Here is a 21,264-nt window from a genome sequence, read left to right on the forward strand (position 1 = left end):
GGGGGGTGGTTGGAGATACATGTGTGATGTGCTTAGTGTGTTTGAGGCCCTAGATTCACTTCACAGCAAGTATGCGTGTGCACACAGAATGAAACTATGAAACGTTTTATTAAGGACTAGTCATAGTTTTTGTCAATCTGACACAAACCTAGGTAAGCCTGGGAAGAGGGAATTTCAGTTGGGAGGTTGCCTCTATCATTGTGGGCTGTGGGGACAGTTTGACTGTTGTTTGATGTGGGAGGGCCCAGCCCATTGTGGGCTGTGTAGTCTCTGGGCAGGGGGGCCTGGGCTCTATAAGAAAGCAAGCCAGTAGGAGCAAGCCAGTAAGCAGCATTCCTTCATGGTCTCTGCTTCAAATCTTGTTTTAGCTTTCCCTATGATGTATCCTGTAAACCAAATAATCCCTTCCCATCTTGTATTAGTCAGGGTTCTCCAGAGGAACATCCTTTCTCCCTTCTTCCTGTGTTTTTGACAGGTGTTTTAGTTAGGGCGATTATTACTTGGTCAAACACCATAAACAAAGCACCTTGGGGAGACAAGGGTTTGTCTTAAATACCCTCAATCAGTCCACTGAAGGAAGCCAAGGCAGGAACTCAAACTGGGCAGGATCCTGGAAGTAGGAGCTGATGCAGAGGAAATAGAGGCATGCTACTTACTGGCTTACACAGCCTGCTTACAGAACCTAGCCAGCTCAGTCCTACCAGCCCAGGAGTGGCCCCATCTACAATGGGCTGGGGCTGGGGCTGGGGCTGGGGCTGGGGCTGGGGCTGGGCCCTCCCATACCAATCACTAATGGGCCCTCCCATACCAATCACTAATTTAAAAAATGCTCTACAGGGGCTGGAGAGATTGGCTCAGCAATTAAGAGCACTGACTGCTCTTCCAGAGGGCTTAAGTTCAATTCTCAGCAGTGACATGGTGGCTCACATCCATCTGTAATGGGATCCGATGCCCTCTTCTGTGTCTGAAGACAGCTACAGTGTACTCATATACATAAATTAAATTAAAAAATAATTTAAAAAAATTCTCTATAGACTTGCCACAGACTGCCTTACGGAGGCATTTTTTCAATGAGGTTCCCTTCTCACAGAAGATGTAGCTTGTATCAAGTTGCCATAAAACTAACCAGCACAACAGGGTTGAGATCTAATCCATACAGATCACTTATTCAGCTTATGTAAGAGAGGGTCTTACGTAGCCCAGGCTGGCTTTGAACACAGTATGTAGCTAAGGATGACCTTGAACTTCTGGTCACCTTTCATTGCCCTTGAATGCTACTATTACAGGAGAACACCATCATGCCTGACTTAGGGAGTGCTAGTATTGAACCCAAGGCCCTCCTGTATGCTAGACAAGCACTTTATACACTGAGCTACATCTGTAGGCCTAAGTTACCTAAGTGTGCCATAGGGAACCCTGAAAGTGTGCTGTGCATAACCCATTTTCAGACCATCTCTTCCTGAATGGGACAAAGCTGCACACTTCCTAGACAAGTTCACAGGGTGTACTTCTAGCTCCTGTCACATGTAGCTTTAGAACATTTTATCATTCTCTAGTTTGGAGCTGAAGTTTCCCTAAAGGTTCATGTGTGAAAGGCTTGATCCCCAGTTTGTCCCAATACTATGAAGTGATGTAACTTTTTAGATGAAAGGCCTCATTGCAAAAAACTAGCTCAACTAACTCAGCAGGGCATGCCCCTTAAAATGTCAAGACCCAGTCATGTACTCAGTGCTTCCTGGCTCCTCCCCAGAGGTCTAGAAACCAGAGGCAACCAACCACAGAGCGAAACATCTGAAACTGTGAACCCAGACGTTGTTTCATTGATTATTGCTAGGCATTTTATCACATTGATGACAAGTCATCTATCACATTACCCTGTGAACAAAACTGGACCCTTAAGGAGTCATTTCCCATTCTCCTCCACTGAGCTCTGGTAACCTTTAAATCTACCTTTATCTCTATGGATTTGTTAACTCTGGAGGTTGCATTAAAACATGGGATGGAATGGGATAGGAGTTGACTGTGGTGGTGCCATATTTAATCCTGGCACTGAAGAGGCAGAGGCAGAGGCAGAGGCAGAGGCAGAGGCAGAGGCAGAGGCAGCGGCAGCGGCAGCAGCAGCGGCAGCGAGAGGTGGATCTCTGTGAATCCAAGGCCAGGTTGGCCAGGTAGGGCTACATAATAAGGGTCCAAAATAAGGAGGGGGAAAAAACCCTGGAAGGGTTGGGCATGCAGCTCAGTGCTAGAACACTTGATTAGTGTACAAAGGTCCTGGGTTTTGTCTTCCGCACACACAAAACCAGGGAGGGCACTGATTCAGTGACACTGGGTTCTTTGAGAGACCAGGTCTGCTGTAGTAGCAGTACATGGTTCCTTTTATTGCTTAGTAGTCTTTCACATGAATATGGCAGTTATTCAGTTGATAGCTGTGTGGCCTCCCACTGTGACTGAGTGCTGCTGCTGTGACTGTGTCTAAGTTTTGCAGGTGCCACTTCTCTTTCCCAATTCTCTTAATAGGTTGTTACCTCTTTCTCTTCCATTCTGCAAAAGCACTTAACCTTCTGAGGGCTGCAGACTTTTTCAGAGTGGTTGTTTATCCCAGAGGCCCAGGAAGGGGAAATGTCTTTTTCAGAGGCAGGCATGAAGGCACAGGACAGGAACAGACCATGACCACGAACTCCTTGCTGTCCCTCCCACCCTCACCCAACATGCCACACAGCAGTTACTTACCCCACTCCTACCCCAGCTGCAAGTCCTATCCCTTAGTCCTTCCCACCACTATCAGGATCAAGTTTGCTTCTCAGATGGCTCATATATCACCCCGCCTTTGGGCCCTCAGATTCATAGAGGGCCTCAATAGATCTCTCTTGGGGATGCAGAGATGTGCTTAAGAGCACTGGTTGCAGGCTGGTGAGATGGCTCAGTGGGTAAGAGCACTGACTACTTTTCCAAAGGTCCCGAGTTCAAATCCCAGCAACCATTATGGGTGGCTCACAACCACCCATAATGAAATCTGACGCCCTCCTCTGGTGTGTCTGAAGACAGCAACAGTGTACTTACATATAATAATAAATAAATCTTTAAAAAAGAAAAAAAAAGAGCACTGGTTGCTCTTGTGTGGGACCTGGGTTTGGTTGCCAGCACACTCACGGTAGCTCACAACCAACAATAACTCCAGTTCCAGGGGACTCACCACTCTCTCTAGCCTCTGCAGGCACTACACACATGTGGTGCACAGACCTGATACAAGCTAAACACTCATACAGATAAAAGAAAATAAGCAGCTTTCTCTCATGAGGTCTTTTTTTGTGTGTGTTCTGGGAATAATGTACACTAACTGACTGACTCACACCGCTGAACTATACTCACAGACCTACCCTATGAATTCTTTGAGAGCAAAGACTCATATGTTTCTCCCCTTGAGCCTTCTAGCCCTGCTCTTAAGACAGGCACCCCCATCAGCAGAAAAATCTCAGAACCCACAGAGGCAACACTTTCACAGGCAAAGAGAAAACAGGGCTGTTTAATTAAGAGTCAAGAGTTGCTTGTTCTTGGCTACAGTGCTTAACATGCAATCACACCCACCTCTTGGTACAGAAATGGCACCCTGTCACTTCCCTGGTCAGAGGACTCCTGGGCACCTTGAACTATATATCCACCAGAAACTGCCCTCTTGCCCCAAGAGTAGAAAGTTCTCTCCTGCCCAGAGGAACTAGGATGAGGTCATTCGTTCAAATGAGTAGCCATTTACAGTACAGCACCATTGACTGGCCAATAGAGTTGATATTTCCTCAAGTTCCAATCAAGAACTTGTATATGTAACCTGTCTCTGATGAGCCCAAAGGCACTTGAGAGTCTGGCTGTGCCTCAGGGTCACCTGTTTTCACTGCACTAAATATGAAGAGATATGAAAAGTTTGCTGAGTCTGCCCTGGCCCTGGGCATCCACTCTACAAAGAGTTTACTTCAGCAGTGTTGGGCTACACTGGCTCTCTGCGTCATTCTGTAGGCTCAAGTGAACAGTGCAGAGAGCTCTATGCTGCTCAGCCGTAGTTTCTAAATTGTGGTAGAGAAAATGTATATTACGTGTATAAAGAAAGTTAAAAAACACAAACAAGAAATTAAAGGTAAAATGCAGGGTGTTTGGATCCTAAGAAAACAGGAGTTTACTGTGGCTGGAAGTCAGGCTGACGGAACATAGTAATTACTATAACTGACAATGCTCTTTCCAAGCATGGAGTAATTGCTAAGGGTTGAGCTATTCTCAGTAGCATGGGGTCTCCCCTTTCTCTGACGTCCTTACTAGAGTCACCTGAAGGAATAATCACAAACTTTTTAAGACAGCAATCACCCACAACTCCTTTTCCTCTAGTTTCCAACATAAAGGGGAACCCAGCTCAGACAAGCACGAGCCTTGCTGCACCCGCCAGCCCCTGCACCCTCCTTTTTTATTCTCAGAGGCTCCAGCTCCACGGAAGTTACAAGGTTAAGAGCTACTGCAAGTTCTGAACACAGCTGACCCCGAATGTGGTCAGAATATAGACGTCTGCAGTTCCTTTTTGAACATGCCTTCAAAATGGAGGTCTCTGGCCATGAGTTCTTCTTCCACATCATCAAGCGCCCACTGGTGATCTGTCAGTTCCAAGGCTTCCCACTCTGTCTGCAAAGGAAGAGAACAAAGGGCTGAGAGGGATGCTTGCCACTGAGCTGACAGCTGGGGGCAGCATGGAGTGACTACCCCTTGGCCCAGTAGCTAAGCAAGGATGTTCTGTGAATGAGCTCACTGGATCATGTGAAGCAGAGAGATGTCCACATGCCTCCCAGATATATGAACACTCATAAACAATCTTTAAAAGCTCACTAAGGCCAGGCACGGTTGAGCATGCCTACAATCCCAGCACTTGGAAGGCAGAGGTAGGAAACTGTCTCAAAAAGCCAAAAACCACGGAGAGAGGGCTCAGCAGTGGAGAGAGGGCTCAGCAGTTAAGACACACTCACAGACATACACAAAATACCCACATGTGTAAATTAAAAACAAAACAAAGCTGTCCAATACACGGTCACAAAGACATGTTTTAATTTTATGTTCATGTTTTGGAATTTTGTTGTTTTGCTGTATTTTGAGGTAAGGTCTCATGCAGTATAGGCTGACCACAAACTCTGAGTCTTCAAGCCTCAGCCTCTTAAGGACAGGGATTCTAGGCACACACTGCCACACCTGGCCCATCAAACTATTATTATTATTATTTATTATTTTGAGACAGGGTCTTACTATGCCGATCTGGCTGGTCTGGAACCTGCTATGTATACCAGGCTGGCCTGGGATGCACAGACATCTGCCTGCCTCTGCCTCCTGAGTGCTGGGATTAGAGGCCTACTTCTAAGATATCTTTCTATATTCCCTTGAGAACTAGAATGAGGAACTTCCTTTTTATTTTTATCTTTTAATCATGAAAAACATCAAGTGAGATTTTGCTGTATAAACATTATACAGAGGGGCAGGAGGGGTGGCTCTGCAGTTAAGAGCACTTCTGCTCTTGTAGAGGACCTGGGTTCAGTTCCTAGCACCTACATGGTAGCTTATAACCACCTATAACTCAAGTTCCAGGGTATGCAATGCCCCTTTGACCTCTACAAGCACCTGCATGCATGTGGTCCACATATATACATAATCCTAGGTGCACAAATGTGCAGATAAAATTAAAAAATATTTTCAAAACTAGAACAATAGAACAAGAGTAAACTGTAATGAAAGTAATGGAAATATGGTTTCTCTCTCTCAACTGTCATGAGGCGCGCAGTACATACAGTGTGGATACACTGGGCAGGACAACACATTTCATCATACCGCTCATTTGGACTGCACTTGAATGTGATCAACTGTGAACTGTGGTTAAGGGAGGACTGGTGTAAGTCTGAGATATCCCTGCAGTTCTGAATGGTCTCTGATGTGTACCTTGAAAGCTTTGTTGGTGTCCGCAGGCATGGCCATCGCTGCTCCTGTCATCTGTTCCTGCATCATTCGTGACTGGTCAGCGGCTGCAGCATAAGACAGGCCCAGTGAGTACTAAGGCTCCATAACTACCCAGCACCCTTAAAGGAGCACATGCATGACTTATAGCTGCTTGGTGGTGGGTTTGAGAATTGCACACCTGACTGGCCTGGTCACCCGTGGTATGTGATTCTGGGAAAGTCCAGGAAAATGGGGGTGATTATAGGTGGAACACAGACAAAACTAAAGTGCTCCAAACTTTATTTTAAATGTCAATATGAGCCGGGAGGTGGTGGCGCACGCCTTTAATCCCAGCACTTGGGAGGCAGAGGCAGGCGGATTTCTGAGTTCGAGGCCAGCCTGGTCTACAGAGTGAGTTCCAGGACAGCCAGGGCTACACAGAGAAACCCTGTCTCTTTAAAACATCAAAAAAGAAAAAAAAAGTCAATATGACACTAGACACTAATTACTGAGCAAGGCTATTAGCCCAGGTATTTCACTGTTTTATCCTTTATTTGCTCTTAACCCCATAAGGCAACTATTAAGACCCTACTGTATAGAAAAGCAATCAGTAGTTCACAGTATGCGAGGCCTTCATCACTGAACAAGAGCCAAATTTAGCAGTGGTGAGGAGTCTGCTCCATAAAGGAACTCATCTAGCCAGGTCCTTCCTTAGGCCTCAGGTTCACACGCTTAATGGAGTGCTGAGTCCTTACACAAAGGTGTCAGCCTCTGAGAAACCAAGGACTGCTCAGTTACTGCTGGGAGAAATGCTCATGTTCAGTCTGAGCTTTGCATCTGTTTTTTTTTTTAAGATCTATTTTATTTTTCATTTATTTTATGTGTATGAGTACACTGTAGCTGTATAGATGGTCGTGAGCCATCATGTGTGTGGCTGCTGGGAATTGAATTCCAGTCCCGCTCGATCTGGCGTAATTCACTGTAGCTGTCTCCAGACGCACCAGAAGAGTCAGATTTCATCACGGGTGGTTATGAGCCACCATGTGTTTGCTGGGATCTGAACTGAGGACCTTTCAAAGAGCAGCCAGTACAATCTCGCCAGCCGAGCTTTGAGGTTAAGACCATCCTTAGAAACTCACCAACCAGAGCACTATGTAGGGCCATGCTAAACAACAACAGGAAGCAGGTGCCTACCCCACCTTAACAGGAAGCAGCTGCTCACTAACACTATGCTTCTTACCATTATCTTGGCCCAGGATTAGCGAGTAAATGCTCCGAAGCCCAAACACATTGAGGAAGTACCAGGATGCAGAACTCACCCTAGCAAAGCAACAGGAGAGTGGGGCGGGTTAGGGAGATGAAGAGCGTTCACATTGGCACCACCCACAGCTGCTCACTGTATGTCAGAATCAAGACACACTGTACATAGCCAAGGCACAACCACAAAGGAAATGAACACAGTAACACAGTAAGGCTGTCTTCTAACACGTGGCACTGAGTTACATGCGGAAAGAGGCCATCCACTCTGAACCCCATTCTCTAGGAGTGTTGGTGTGTTTGTGTGCTCCCCACTTAGTGGAGAGGACCAGGGGTGACTTTTGGGAAGCATTTGCAATGCTCAGCATGAAGGCTACCAGACCAAATTTGGAACTTGATCATCCAGCCTTCACCTCACCACCCAACTTGGGAAGCCATAAATGTGCTTACATGTAATAGAAACCAAAGGGCGAATGAAGAATGCTATCCACGTGAGAAGAGCAACACTTGACTGGGTCTGCTCTGGCTACTGCAGTAGACTGTAAGTAGGTGCATCGGTCTTGCAATGCCGATGATCTGTCCACAGCAGCTATTCTAGTGTGTGCTGCTGAAGCAAGCACTGCAGCTCCACTGGAACACTGCCTGGTTCCCCTGTCTGCCCTCATACGTGGGATATATACCTGTCCAAATGCTGAGAAAAGATAAGCTTTTCTCCAACCCTGGCATTTATGCTTAGTCAGTGAGCCTGGCAGGGAAAATTTTCACAGAGTCACATAGCTCATGTGTAGCTTTTCTTCTCACACAGAGCAGGGTGAGGCATTTTCTTTGCCCTAGACTCACACAACCAGAAATTGCTCTCCTCAAACCAGAAGAGTCCAAATTGCCACTTGACTCTCCTCTTCTTGTTTGAGTTTGTTTCAGGCCAGTCCTTGAGAAGCCACAGACAGAACAGTCTGGAAGGATCACAGGAGCCAATGTTATTTTTTACTCTGGGTATCAGACCAGTGTTTCCCAACAGAGTTTTTAGATTCTCGTTTGATATTCTGTTATAAGTCATTGGAGTGGAAACAGGTGCAAGTACTGGTTATGGTAGAGCTGTGTGTGGACCACCAGTAAATAACTTTTGCAGACCTCACAGGGTTGCTGTGAGGCTAAGATAACACATGGAAAATACCCAGCATGGTGACTGGAACTAAGGAAAATGATAGAACAAACTAAACATTTCTCTCTCTCTCTCTCTCTTTTTGGTTTCTCGAGACAGGGTTTCTCTGTATAGCCCTGGCTGTCCTGGAACTCACTCTGTAGACCAGGCTGGCCTCAAACTCAGAAATCCACCTGCCTCTGCCTCCCAAGTGCTGGGATTAAAGGTGTGTACCACCACTGCCCGGCTAGAACAAATACTTCTATAATTTGCATCTGGAATGTTCTTTTAAAAAGCCCATGTGTTAGCCTGATATGATTGCACATGCCTTTAGTTCCATCACGCGGAAGGCAGAGAAGAGGCAGATAGATTGCTGTGATTTTGGGACTAGCCTGGTCCACACATAATGAGTTCCAAGACAGCCATGACTATGCAGAGAGACCCTGTCTCACAAAAAGCAAAACGAGCAAACAAACAAGCTCATGTATTAAAGGCTTGGGCCCCAGTCTGTGGTCCTAATGGAAGGTGGGGGAGCCTTTAGGACATAGAAGCCTAGTGGGCAGTTTTAGGACACTGGGGGTGTTCCTGGAGAGATTGTAGAGTCTGGATGCCTCATCTTTCTCTCTTGTGCTCTGATCCTAAGCTGAGCATGCACCTTCATTACATGGCACTGCCACGCTCTGCTGCATCACAGATCCACAGCAATGAGGCTACAGGGTCACGACCTGCGCCTCCAAAATGGCGATGATCTCAGTGTTTCAGTAACAGAGCCGACAAATTCCATTCTCATAAGCTTTGGGGCATTGCTAAGAAACACTGCTTGGCCAGACTACTTAACCTTTCCATTTTCCTGGGGCAGAGGAGATGTTCAATACCTTCACTCCTGCATTCCTAAGATCTAAGAAGAGAGGCTGACAAACCTTCTTTCGGTAAGACCCCTGTAAAACTGTTTTAGTCTAGCAGTGGCATTTCAAATACAGCTTTCATTTAAGAAAGAAAAAAGAAAAAAGAAGGAAGGAAGAAAGGAAGGAAGGAAGAAAGAAGCAAAACCTCTCACACTGAAACAGCCTCAATCTAGTGAACTGAAAACTAGAACTCTTTAGACCACACACTCACCAGGATGCGTCTAGGGTGAGCAGCTCTATTCCTTGCTGAAGCATAGGCTTGAAGCGAAGTGTCAGTGGAAACGGGACCTTAGCTGTAGGCAAAGAGAAAAACACCTTGTTTTTGCTTCAAGAAAGTTCCTGGTAGGCACCCGAGCCAGCTGAAGTGTGAACACACACGTTCTTTCCCAGAGGAGGTGGGAACTCTGTATCACTGGCTTCTAGAAAATGATTTTCACAAGGAAATTGGTGGCAGCCTTTGGAGAAGAGAATAGCTAAAATGTCACTGTGCTCTGATTGCCCTAAGGGAGTTCAGTTTCTAGACTATGGAGCCAGCAGGTACTCAGGATGAACCTGACATTTGGGAGAAGCGTGCATAAAGCCTCAACTACTCCTGTGTCACCTTTAGTTAGAAAGCATCTACACTGGGAACTCTGAATTAGACTGGAACTCAACATTTTTGTTCAAAAAAATGTTATTTTCACAAGAAATCATACTGACCACGAGGTGACATTACGTGCTCAGTAGAACGGAGAAAGGGACCCAGGTAAAGGAAGTAAGAGGTCTCCTAGACCTGAAACTTACTTGTGACAAAGCCTGAAAACGTCATGTTGATCCATCCGCCGATAAGAATCATTGGGAGGACATTCGTGACGTTCCCTTTCATCATGTCTGTGAGCATGGTGGGGTCTGGGACAAACCAGAAGAAAACACCAGGTTTCCCTTTGTTGGCAGAGACTCTTCACAAATGTAAGTCAGACAGTTGTTTTTAAGATAGGGTCTTACTGTGTAGCCCAGCTGGTCTTGACAAACAGAGGTTTGCCTGTCACTGCTTTCTGACTGCGGGTGAAAGGCATGTGGCAGCATAGCGGGCCAGCCATCAGGCTTACTGTACAAGTTCAAATGATCTCAGAACGTAAGATGTAGATAATTCTTCTCCACCCTTTCCTGAAATCCTTTGAGTTCTCTGTTGCATATCTTTCTACCTCTCAATCTGTCTTTGAAAATTAATTATGTTATGAAGAAGGGCTGTCGATGTAGCTCAGGGCAGAACACTGCTTACCATGCAGGAGGCTGTAGAGCAGTTCTCAATATCAAAAAAGAAAAAATAATTTTTGATGACATTCTCACATTGCATGGTACCAATCTCTCAATATACATATATGTATTTTTTTTAAAGATTAAAAAAATGCATGGGATTTTTTTGCCTACACATATATCTGTGCATTCGTGGCATCAGATTCCCTGGAGCTGGAGTTATAGACAGTTGTGAGCTTTCATGTGGGAGCTGGGAACTGTACCTGGGCCCTCTGTCACCTCTCCAGCCCCATATCACTCAGTATTATCATCCTCAACCATTTCCACCAGGGGTGCTGGGGCTACCTACCTTGTAATAGGTAACAGACAAATCTCTTATTTATGTGTTTCTAAAGAGTAATTCTTTTTTGGGGGGTGGAATGGGGGGGGGTGTGGAGTATCGAGTCATAATAAGGCCTTGACAAGCATGGCTTTGAACACCTTTAATCTTTGGTTTAACAGACTAAAAGGACATCTTGCTTTGATTTGCATCCCCTGGACTAGTGTGGTGGTTATCTTTTTCATATGTACACTAACATTTTGTTGCTCCTAAGTGTTAACACGAGTATCTTCTGTATGGATCAGAAAGATTGATTATATCACCTAGAAGAAAGAGACTGGAAAGAGAGGTCAACACAGAACACACTGCTTTGGTCCATTTTACATAGTCACTTTTCACAAAACAGGGATGGTGGGAGTCATACATTAGTGAGGTCATGAACTGCATGTTGGTGTGGACAATCAAGGAGCAACTGCTCTTCATTCGGGCACAAGACATAAGGTACTATCTTCCAGCAACAATCTAGACACTAGAACTGGTCCCAAGTTCCTACAGCACCTAACAAAGAGTTCGATAAACCAGGATTTGTGGATTTATTGGAGAAAGAGGGCCCCACTTTCAAGGCCTCTTATCTTAGGGGCTGGGGATGCACCCAAGTGGGAGAGTACTCACCAAACATGTATGAGGCCTTGCCTTCCATCTTGGACACTGCATGGGGCCTCAAAAAAGCAATATGCCCCAATACCCCAGAGATAATTAGATGGTTTCTAAGTCCTTTACATGACTATCTCCTGGGACTTAATGTGTAACCACCTATGTTGAATAAACATACCTGTCATAGGGGAAGGTGGCACAACCTTCCTTTTTGTTTTTTTGAAAAATCCATCCTCTGGGTTGTTGAAGTAATATTTTCGTGTTAAGAAAGACTAGTAGAAAAAAAGAAAATCTTTTTTAAATATGAGAGTTGTGACATAGTAAATTGCCAAATTCTCCCCAGGGAACTGACTACAGGCCTTGGAATGTACTTCTACACTCTGAGCTGTCAGGCTCCTTGGCAGCCAATCTGACACGTTAGCCGAGTCACATTTAAACAATTTCCTGAGAAGGGTGAGGGCAAGTACCAGCAAACACCACCAGGCTGCAGCTTAATAACTGCACGGCCACCTCCAGTTTTCCCTGGCGTCCTCTTATAAAAAAACATTTAGGTTTTTACTGCCCTTACAGGTGAATAGTGGAGCTTTTAAATAAAAGATCAGAGTAAGTACCTGCTTGGGAATGTATTTTCCATTTTCCCTGAGGACTCTGCTTCGAATTAGGACCTGACTGAAAAACACAAGACAAAGGGATGTTAAAATGTAAAACAGAAGAAAGCGAGCGAAGGTAGAAGGCCCACTCAGACATACAGGAGAGCCTGTTTGGCAATAGCTGGGCGTGGAAACTTTCCAAAAACCCTAAAAATCAATGAAACATATTCAACTTAACACTCAGGTTTTCACAAAGGTAGTCTTACAGAGTGACTGGGCTCTGAACAAATAAAGGTTTCTAAGGAAGACAATTGGGGACATTGCACTTGGCCTTTCAGGATTCACCGTGAGACACAAAGGAACTCTCCTTGCAAGGAAAGAGTATCTGGATAGTGCTCTGAGATTTGGAGGCAGGGGTGAGAGGAAGGTGAGGGCAAAAGAGGAACTTCTTCATTCACTCAGAAATGAGGACAGGCCTCACGATTGCTGTTACCTGACAGATAACAGAGATAAATTCCACCCAGGGCCCAGACCAACTTCCTTCTAACTCTTCAACAGTTACTGAATACATTATTGGTGATTTTTAGAACAAATAATATGCAATAGAAATAAAAGTACCATACTTTTCCCTGGGTTTTCAAAAGTTGTTTAATGGATGGAGAGGGGAAGAGCCCTTGGGTCAATGGAAAATCTTGAGAAGTGAGAGAACAGTAGGCAGAAATGCATACAAGAAAGCCACGCTCAGCCTTCTCATTCCTGCTCAGCACGAGCCACATGCTCCAAGTAGTCAGAGCCAGTGGGGTCGGCTGGCACCCTCCACATGCCCAGCTGCCAGCCTCTCCAGTCAGTAACACCCCACCCGCCCCACTTCCTGCCTTGAGCTCATCTTCCACATAGATTCTTCCCAAGAACTCCACCTGCGTCTCCTCCTCTCAGCCTCGTGACAGTCCACAGCAGTCTGTCTTTTAGACATGTGTGATATGTTCTGTTCCCTGGGAGCTTGGCTACAGATATTCCACGAATGGACTGTACCAAGACTATTCTGTGAAAAGCTTAGTTCAGACAGAAAGTAAGAATTCGGAGGCTTGGGGCTGGAGAGATGGCTCATAGTTAGGCTCTCTGAGTGCTCATCCAGAGGACCTGAGTTGAAGTCCTAGCACCCACATGGCAGCTCACAACTATCTGACTCTAGTTCCAGGGAATCCAATGCTCTTTTGTGGACTCCTAAAGCACTGAATGCACACGGTATACACACACACAAGCAAGCACAATACCCATACACATAAACTAATTATAAATATGTTTAAAAAATTGGAGACTATTATAATCATTTGTCCTTATTTGGATCCTGTCTCTGCTAGTTTTATACAGTCTCACTATGGAGCCCTGGCTGGCCTTGAACTCACAGAAATCTGCCTGCTTCTGCCTTCTGAATACTGGGAGTAATGGTGTGTGCTACTGTGCTTGGCCGTCTGTGACTTTTACACTGTGATCTTGGGCAAGTCCTGTCAATTCCCTAAACTGCCACACACAATGTGTCTAAGCACAGACTCAGGCTTTTACTACACACATATTTCTTAAACTTCTAACTGACAGATACCATGTGAGTGCCATAAACAATGATAAAAATATACACTTCCCTGATGTTTAAACAAAGAAATTCAACAAATAAACACAGTATGATAGCACACCAATATAATCCTGGTCCTTGGAGGCGGCAGCATCCTTCACTATATAGCAAGTTTGAGGACAGCTTGAGCTACAAGACATATTATCTAAAAAAAGAAAGTCCTGAGGCAGGTGGATTTCTGAGTTTGAGGCCAGCCTGGTCTACAGAGTGAGTTTCAGGACAGCCAGGGCTATACAGAGAAACCCTGTTTCGAAAAAAACAAAAAAACAAAAACAAAAAAAAAAGAAAGAAAGAAAGAAAGAAAATCCTAACTGTAGGAACAAATATGAAATTGAACCATTGCATCCCAAAGAACGAGGAGGCATTATGGGAGTGTATGACAGAGGGTGCTTCGCAAGAGGAATCTATACTCAGAATGTAAGATTAAGTAGGAATCTGTTATAGTTTTATTTTATGCATATGTATGTTTTGTCTGACTATTTATCTGTATACCACCTGTGTGCCTGGTGCCCTTGGAAGCCAGAAGAGGGTGTTGGATCTCCTTGTATGTAAGGTTGTAGTACATGTTGTGCCACCATGTGGGTGCTGGGCATTGATCCTCTGCAAGAACAACACATGTTCTTAACCACTGAGCCATCTTGCCAGTCCCATAGGTAGGAATCTTAAGGATGAGTGGGAATTACCAAGTCAAAGCATCATGGGATGTCACAGGTATGGGTGCTGTAACAAAATCAACACTCTGGCTGAGGACAGGCCATACACGAGACGAAATGAGCAAGAAGAGGTGGGCAAAATGCAGCGTGAGGGCTGGAGAGATGGCTCAGTGGTTAAGATAACTTCCTGCTCTTGTAGAGGACCTGGGTTTGGTTGTCAGCACCCACATGTTGGCTTATAACCATCTATAACTCAGTTCTAGTTCCAACCTCCTCTTCTGAACTCTGAGGGCACTAGGCACACAGGTGGTATACATTACATACATGCAGGCAAAACACTCATACACATAAAAAACAAACAAAAACAGACTATTCAAGGCAATGTGGGACCCACTATATAAGGCCATGATCTTATAAGAAGTAAAATATTGAAGGGATTTAAGCTGAGCCTGTCTACATCATCACAGTGAATTTATTTTTAACATTTATTTAATGTGTGTGTGTGTGTGTGTGTGTGTGTATTGTCCGCATGCCATCGTACACATGTGGAGGTCAGAGGACAATGAGCAGGAATCAGGTCTCTCTTGCTACCATGTGAGTACTCAGGATCAAGCTCAGGCCATTGGTCAGGCTTGGCAACCACAGCCTTTAATCCAACACTGAGCCATCTCACTGGCATTCTCATCTCATTTGAAGTGTTCACTGTTAGACCGGCACACCCTGGGTTGGTGGGGCCTATTATTTTTCTTTTTGCCTGTTTTATCACTTGGACTGAAGCTCCATTAGAGTAGAGGCTTGCCACTGTCTTGTTTTGTACCTCCCTGGAGTGCAGGGCACAGCACTGGCCACCTGTAGGCTTCTTTACTGTGGTAAGTCAGGGCTTTCCCAGACACTCAGATGACAAAACTCCAGCTAAGCCCTTACACTGAAACTACTGAGGAACTCTGTAGAGTTGAGGCTGAGGATGGCGATCAAGGGAAGGTTGACTTAGCCTGTGTACTCCTGATGCTCAAGCTCTGAAGCCGGGGTCCTTGACTATATTCTCCTGAGTGTAAAAATTTCTACATGAAAACACTAGTTTTGCATTTTAATTTCTATAAATATCTACGAGTAAGTCTTTGTACTGGGTAGCCTTGGTAATTTGAAATTAAAAGACTTAAAGACTTTTTTTTTTAGGACAGAAAAAAACCCATTATATAGTCCTGTTTTTGTTTGTTTGTCTGTTTGTTTAATTTCATAGGCTGCTTGTCTTAGGTAGGGTTTTATCACTGTGAAGAGGCACCATGACCAAGGCAACTCTTATAAAGGAAACCATTTACTTAGGGCTAGCTTCAAGTTTCTGAGGTTTAGTCCATTATCATCACAACCATGGAGACGTCCAGGCAGACATGGTGCTGGAGGAGCAAACATTTTGATCCACAGCAGCAGGAGACTGTGCCACACTGGGTGCACTTTGAGATTAGGAAACCTTAAAGCCCAACTATCCAGTGACAAACTTCTTCCAACAAGGCCATACCTACTCTAACAAGGCGACACCTAATAGTGCCCCTCTCTATGGGCCAAACACTCACACATGAGTCTACTGGGGCCACGCCTACTCAAACCACCACCACTGCTCTTGATGCCTCAGCCTTCTGAATGCTGGGTTAAAGGTGCATACCATTATATGCAGCAGTTTTTAAAAAAAATATATACATTTATTTGGGATAGAGTGTTACACACATCATGGGGCACAGTTGGAGGTTAGTGGACAGCCTGCAGAAGTTGGTTTTCTCATTCTACCACATAGGTTCTAGGTATTGAATTCAGTGTTGGGTAGGTACCGGCTGTGCTTCTCACTGCCCACAACTTTAGCTTTTAGTCAGTGTCTTTTACCCAATCCTCAAGAATCTGTTTTCATTTTCTTTTCTCTCTAATGAATCAATATATTCTTTGAGTTTGAGAACTACATATATATACATATACATATATACATATAGTCTTCAGCTATATGGTAATACATTCTGTTCATATATATTTCATTTCTGGTTTAATACATTTACAAAAAAAGTTACAGTTAATTTACATTTTTTTAAAGGAAGGTCTTACTTTATAGTCTTGGTTGGTTTAGAACTCACTCTTTAGACCTGGCTAGCTTCAAACATAAGAGATCCATCTGCCTCTGCCTCTCAAGTGCTGGGACTAAAGTCATGTGCCACTGTATCTGGCCCATAGCTAAATTTCGACTCAGTAAAAGTTAAAATAACATAAGATAGCAATTTTCCACTTTTGTGACTATTCAGGGTAATGTCAATTCATGCCATATCAAAAGAAATGCTTTACAATAAAGAACATTTTTTTAAATTAATTTATTTTTGTGTATATCTGTGAATGCATGCTTTGTGTGCCCTTGAAATTGGGAGTCTGATCCTCTGGAGTTGAGGTTATTGGCAGTTGTGAGCTACCTAACACAGGTGCTGGGAACTGAATTCAGGTCCTCTGAAAGAGCAATAAGTACTTTTAACATTAGCAGTCCCAAGAACAGTTTTTGGTGGGGTAAAGTTTGCACCACGTCAGAGTGGACATGATCCAAACACCTCACTTAGAGATGGAGTAATTATGACGAGAGATGCTCCCTATACGTGACTCTCCATAGGGATAGTACCATCCTCTAGAGGCCTTATGGAGATCTGGGCAACTTTCTGTTTTTGTTTCTTTTGAGACAGTGTTTCACTTAGCCCAGGCTGGCCATGAAGTCTCAATTCTCCTGCCTCATCCTCTCATGTGCTGGGATTATAGTTGTGTACCACTATCCCTGGCTATTTCAATGGAGAGGATTGGTGTGAGACAATGCCTTACTCTATAGCCCAGGCTGACCTCAAACTCATGGCGATCCTACCCACGCTCTAGGATTGTAGGTGTAAGCCACTCTGTTGGACATATTTGGAACATTTTTGATTGTCATAATGACAGTGTGGAGAAATGCCATATAACTGTCAGTTGTCATAGATTCAAAGATGTTATGATACCCTCGATGCTAGGTACAGTTATGTAACAAGGAACTGTTCTATGTGCTGCACTACTTCTGTATACCTCATTAAACTGTTCTAGTTATCTAAGGCACAAACCTACCTTCAGTGTGGAAGGAGTGCAGGCTTTATATTTACTAAGTTTATAAACAGGAAGCACCCAGGGTGGGGGGAAAATCAAACTTGGTTCTGTGTAGACTTGGTATACCATTTATAGACAGTACTGCCTCTGTGATATCATCTGCTTTAGCCCACAGTTGACCTGTCCTAGTTGTGATTTTATAGCTAGATAAATGTATGTCACATGTATGCATGTGACATCTTGTAAGATAGCTGTGTACTAATACGCATGTCTGAAATGCAAATCATCTTACTAAAAATCTTTCCCTTATTTCTGATTATTATAACTTAAACATTGTGTTACCTTTTAAAAGTTCTTGAAAAACAAACAAACAAACCTTCTTATACATAAACTGCATCAAGTGTGAATTCATTTGTAGAATACAAAAAGAGCTGAGGGTCTGATGTCCTTTAGAACCATTACTCTAAAACTGTAAGGTGAACCAGGGCAGAAAACTGTATCATATAGTTATAATCAATCTAGGTTAGTATAAATATACAATGTTTTATTACCCTGATTACTTTGGGAAGTCTGTTTAATTTCTCTAATTTTCCTTGATACAGCTGTCTCCTGAGAGGCTCTGACAGTGTCCGACTAATACAGAAGTAGAAGCTCATAGCCATCCATTGGACTGAGCCCAGGATCCCCAATGAAGGAGCTAGAGAAAGGACCCAAGGAGCTGAAGGGTTTTGCAGTCCCATAGGATGAACTAACCAGTAGGACCAGCGCTCCCATGGACTAAACCACCAACCAAAGAGTACACATGGTAGGACTCATGGCTCCAGTTGCTTATGTAGCAGAGGATAGCCTTGTCAGTCATTAATGGGAGGAGAAGCCCTTGGTCCTGTGAAGGCTCTATGCCCCAGTGTAGGGGAATGCCAGGGTCAGGAAGTGGGAGCGGATGGGTCGGTGAGCAGGGGGATGGGGGGGGAGGGGGGAAGGAATAGGGTTTTTTTTCAGCAGGGAAACCAGGAAAGGAGAGAACATTTGAAATGTAAATAAAGAATATCTAAAAAAAAAATTATTGATCCTAAAACATATTAATTATTAAAAAAATAAAATAGGGGCTGGAGAGATGGCTCAGGGGTTAAGAGCACTGACTGCTCTTCCAGAGGTCCTGAGTTCAAATCCCAGCAACCACATAGTGGCTCACAACCATCCATGAGATCTGACGCCCTCTTCTGGTGTGTCTGAAGACAGTTACAGTGTACTTACATATAATAGTAAACACATTTTTAAAATAAAATAAAATGAAATAAAAGTGGAGTTAGGATAGCATGCTTCATTGTGAGGATAAAATGATAATTATTTTATAGGAATCGGAAACTATTGAATGGGGCTGGAGCGATGGCGAGTAGTTAGCCCGCTTGCTGTTCTTGCAGAGGACCCTGGTTTAGTTCCTAGCTCCCACATGGCGGCTCCCAACTAACTATCTGTAACTCCAACTCCAGTGGATCCATTACCCTTTTCTGGTCTCCACAGGCACTACACACACAGTACATACACAGTACATACATTCAGGCAAACACTCAATCACAAAGAACAAAAAACAAAACAAAACAAAACCATTTTTTTTTTTTTTTTGAGACAGGGTCTCTCTATTATGTAGTTCTGGCTGTCCTGGAACTTGCTATGGAGAACAGGTTGTCCTGGAACTCTCACATTATCTACCTGCTTCTGCTTCCTGAGTGCTGGGATGAAAGGCATGCAGCACCATGCTAGCAAAGGTAGATATTTCAAAAAAACTAAGTAAGATTTAAATTACTGAGTTTTTTCCATTCCCCATCTTCTTGTAGTTTTCAAGTCTGTACTAAGCTAAATTCCTAAGGCTTGCTTCAGGGGGCCGCCTCTAGTCAACTCTGAAACTAATGCCACACAAAAATAATCATAGTGTCCACTGCTGGGGAATAGAAAGAAGAGGCTTGGGAACCACAAGATTTAGCTTAGTCCTGAATTGTCATCAGCTATTACTATCGTGAAACTCTGTTAAAGTCTCGGTTTCTATAAAATGAGGACAGTATCAACCACATCGAGTTGTTTTGGGGTTTTAAATAAATTAATGGATGTAAGTCCTTACCACTATACCTGCTTAGAATGCTTCATAAAGCTGGCTCATTATTATTATTAATATTATATTATTATCAGCAGCCACATATAAGGAAAGACAAAAAAAAAAAACTAAGGAAAGACAATTGAAAATGACAAAGTTGTACATTTTGGGGGACAGGTTCTCATGTACATCAGCCTGACTTCCAGACTACAGGTAGCTTGCTTGAACTTCTGATCTTCCTACCTACAGCTTTGAGTCCTGGGATTACAGGCTTGCGCTGCCACATCTGGCTTATGCTAGGGTAAAGAATCCAGGGCTTCAAGGCCAGTTGTCCAAGCACTGTACCCAGTTGAGTTACATCACAATCTCATTGCTGGAGAAGTGTTTTTAGGGCTCAGCTGTTGAGAACATTGACTACCTTTCCAGAGGTCCTGAGTTCAATTTCCAGCAACCACATGGTGGCTCACAACCATCTCTAGTGGGATCTGATGCCCTCTTCTGCTGTCTGAAGACAGCAACAGTGTACTCACATAAAGTAAATAAATCTTTTTTATTTTAAAGTGTTTTTAATTTAAGGCAATCTTTATATCATCAGCAAATGGAAATCCGGTATTACTAGCCACAAAAAGAAAGTAACTTTTAAATACAATAAAATAAGATTTTTTTTTTTAACTGATCTCTGCAGAAACGTTGGAAACTGACACTCTCTTTGTTAAAGTGATTCCTATGTGATCTGGACATGTCAAGGAAACAGCAGCACTTTTTTCAGATAGTCTCTGAGAATGACTAGAATAAGTGACTGAAAACTGTTACTGATTTTAATGTGAAATGGCATGTGTTTGTATTGGCTGAAGTTATGTCAAAGTTCTGTCTCCACAGAAAAACACTGTCAGAAGGCAAGTGAGGAGAGGAGGCCTCCACGTTAGGCAGGTGAAATGATCCTCCTTACAAGTCTTTGTAGCAGTCTCGAAGCTTTGGAGGCACTTTATACTTTAGCATCTCCGCAGACCATTACAGTTGTTTGGTAGAATGTAGATTATGAAATCCACTTGACTAAATAAATGTTAGCAGGACTAAAGGTACTAATGCATCTGGCTCTCGGCGGGTACGGAATGGAGCAGTATATTTCATAGATAACTTCATTGACGGTTGGCCACTAGCCTAACAATATTAACGTTTTCTAAAACCACTTAGTATATGCCAGGCCCTGGGGTAAAGGCTTTAAATATCATCTAATCTAACATCCTGATGCCCGTTCTCTCTTAGGTAGGTACTGATATTATTCCCATTTTACAGACAAAAGTGAAACCCGGCTAACCGCCAAGGTCAATCTACCATACCAGAAGGGGCGCGATGAAAACTCAGTTAAAGTGATAGAATCCCTGCACTTTCTTGAACCAAGGTCACCCGGGAGTGAGGTCGGCAGGATAGGGTGAGGGTACTGACCTGTCAGACACTTGTTCCTGGGTGAGCTTCTTATCGCTCTGCAGTAGGATTGACACGTAGTGGCGGATCATGCCCACGAAGAAAGTGATGATAACGATGGGCAGGACCACCCAGAGGCGGATGTTTGAGTCAAGCAGCAGCTCGGGCCCCGCCATCTTCGCTGAGAGTTGGCGGCGGGTTGGGAGGAGTTGGGTTCCTCCCGGATTTCAGCTCGGGCCTTCACCCGCCCCTCAGTCTGTGGAATCTGGGGCAGCCGAGCTTTCACCGCGCACTGTTTCCAGCTGGGCCGCCAGGTCTTCAAC

The 21,264-nt window shown here is 44.0% G+C and overlaps 1 protein-coding gene across 1 annotated transcript; it reads right to left on the reverse strand.

Moving 5' to 3' along the window:
• Positions 1 to 3,494: 3,494 nt before the first annotated feature.
• Positions 3,495 to 21,264, reverse strand: Emc3 (ER membrane protein complex subunit 3). Its single transcript, XM_031382929.1, has 8 exons — positions 20,963 to 21,264; positions 12,076 to 12,133; positions 11,643 to 11,736; positions 10,039 to 10,143; positions 9,467 to 9,548; positions 7,193 to 7,272; positions 5,956 to 6,038; positions 3,495 to 4,659 (listed from the first exon to the last, which is right to left on the reverse strand). Exons 1-8 carry the CDS (start codon positions 21,115 to 21,117, stop codon positions 4,531 to 4,533), a joined length of 786 nt encoding a protein of 261 aa, XP_031238789.1. The 5' UTR covers positions 21,118 to 21,264; the 3' UTR covers positions 3,495 to 4,530.

Source organism: Mastomys coucha, unplaced genomic scaffold, assembly GCF_008632895.1.
Source record: "Mastomys coucha isolate ucsf_1 unplaced genomic scaffold, UCSF_Mcou_1 pScaffold20, whole genome shotgun sequence".
NCBI lineage: Eukaryota > Metazoa > Chordata > Mammalia > Rodentia > Muridae > Mastomys > Mastomys coucha.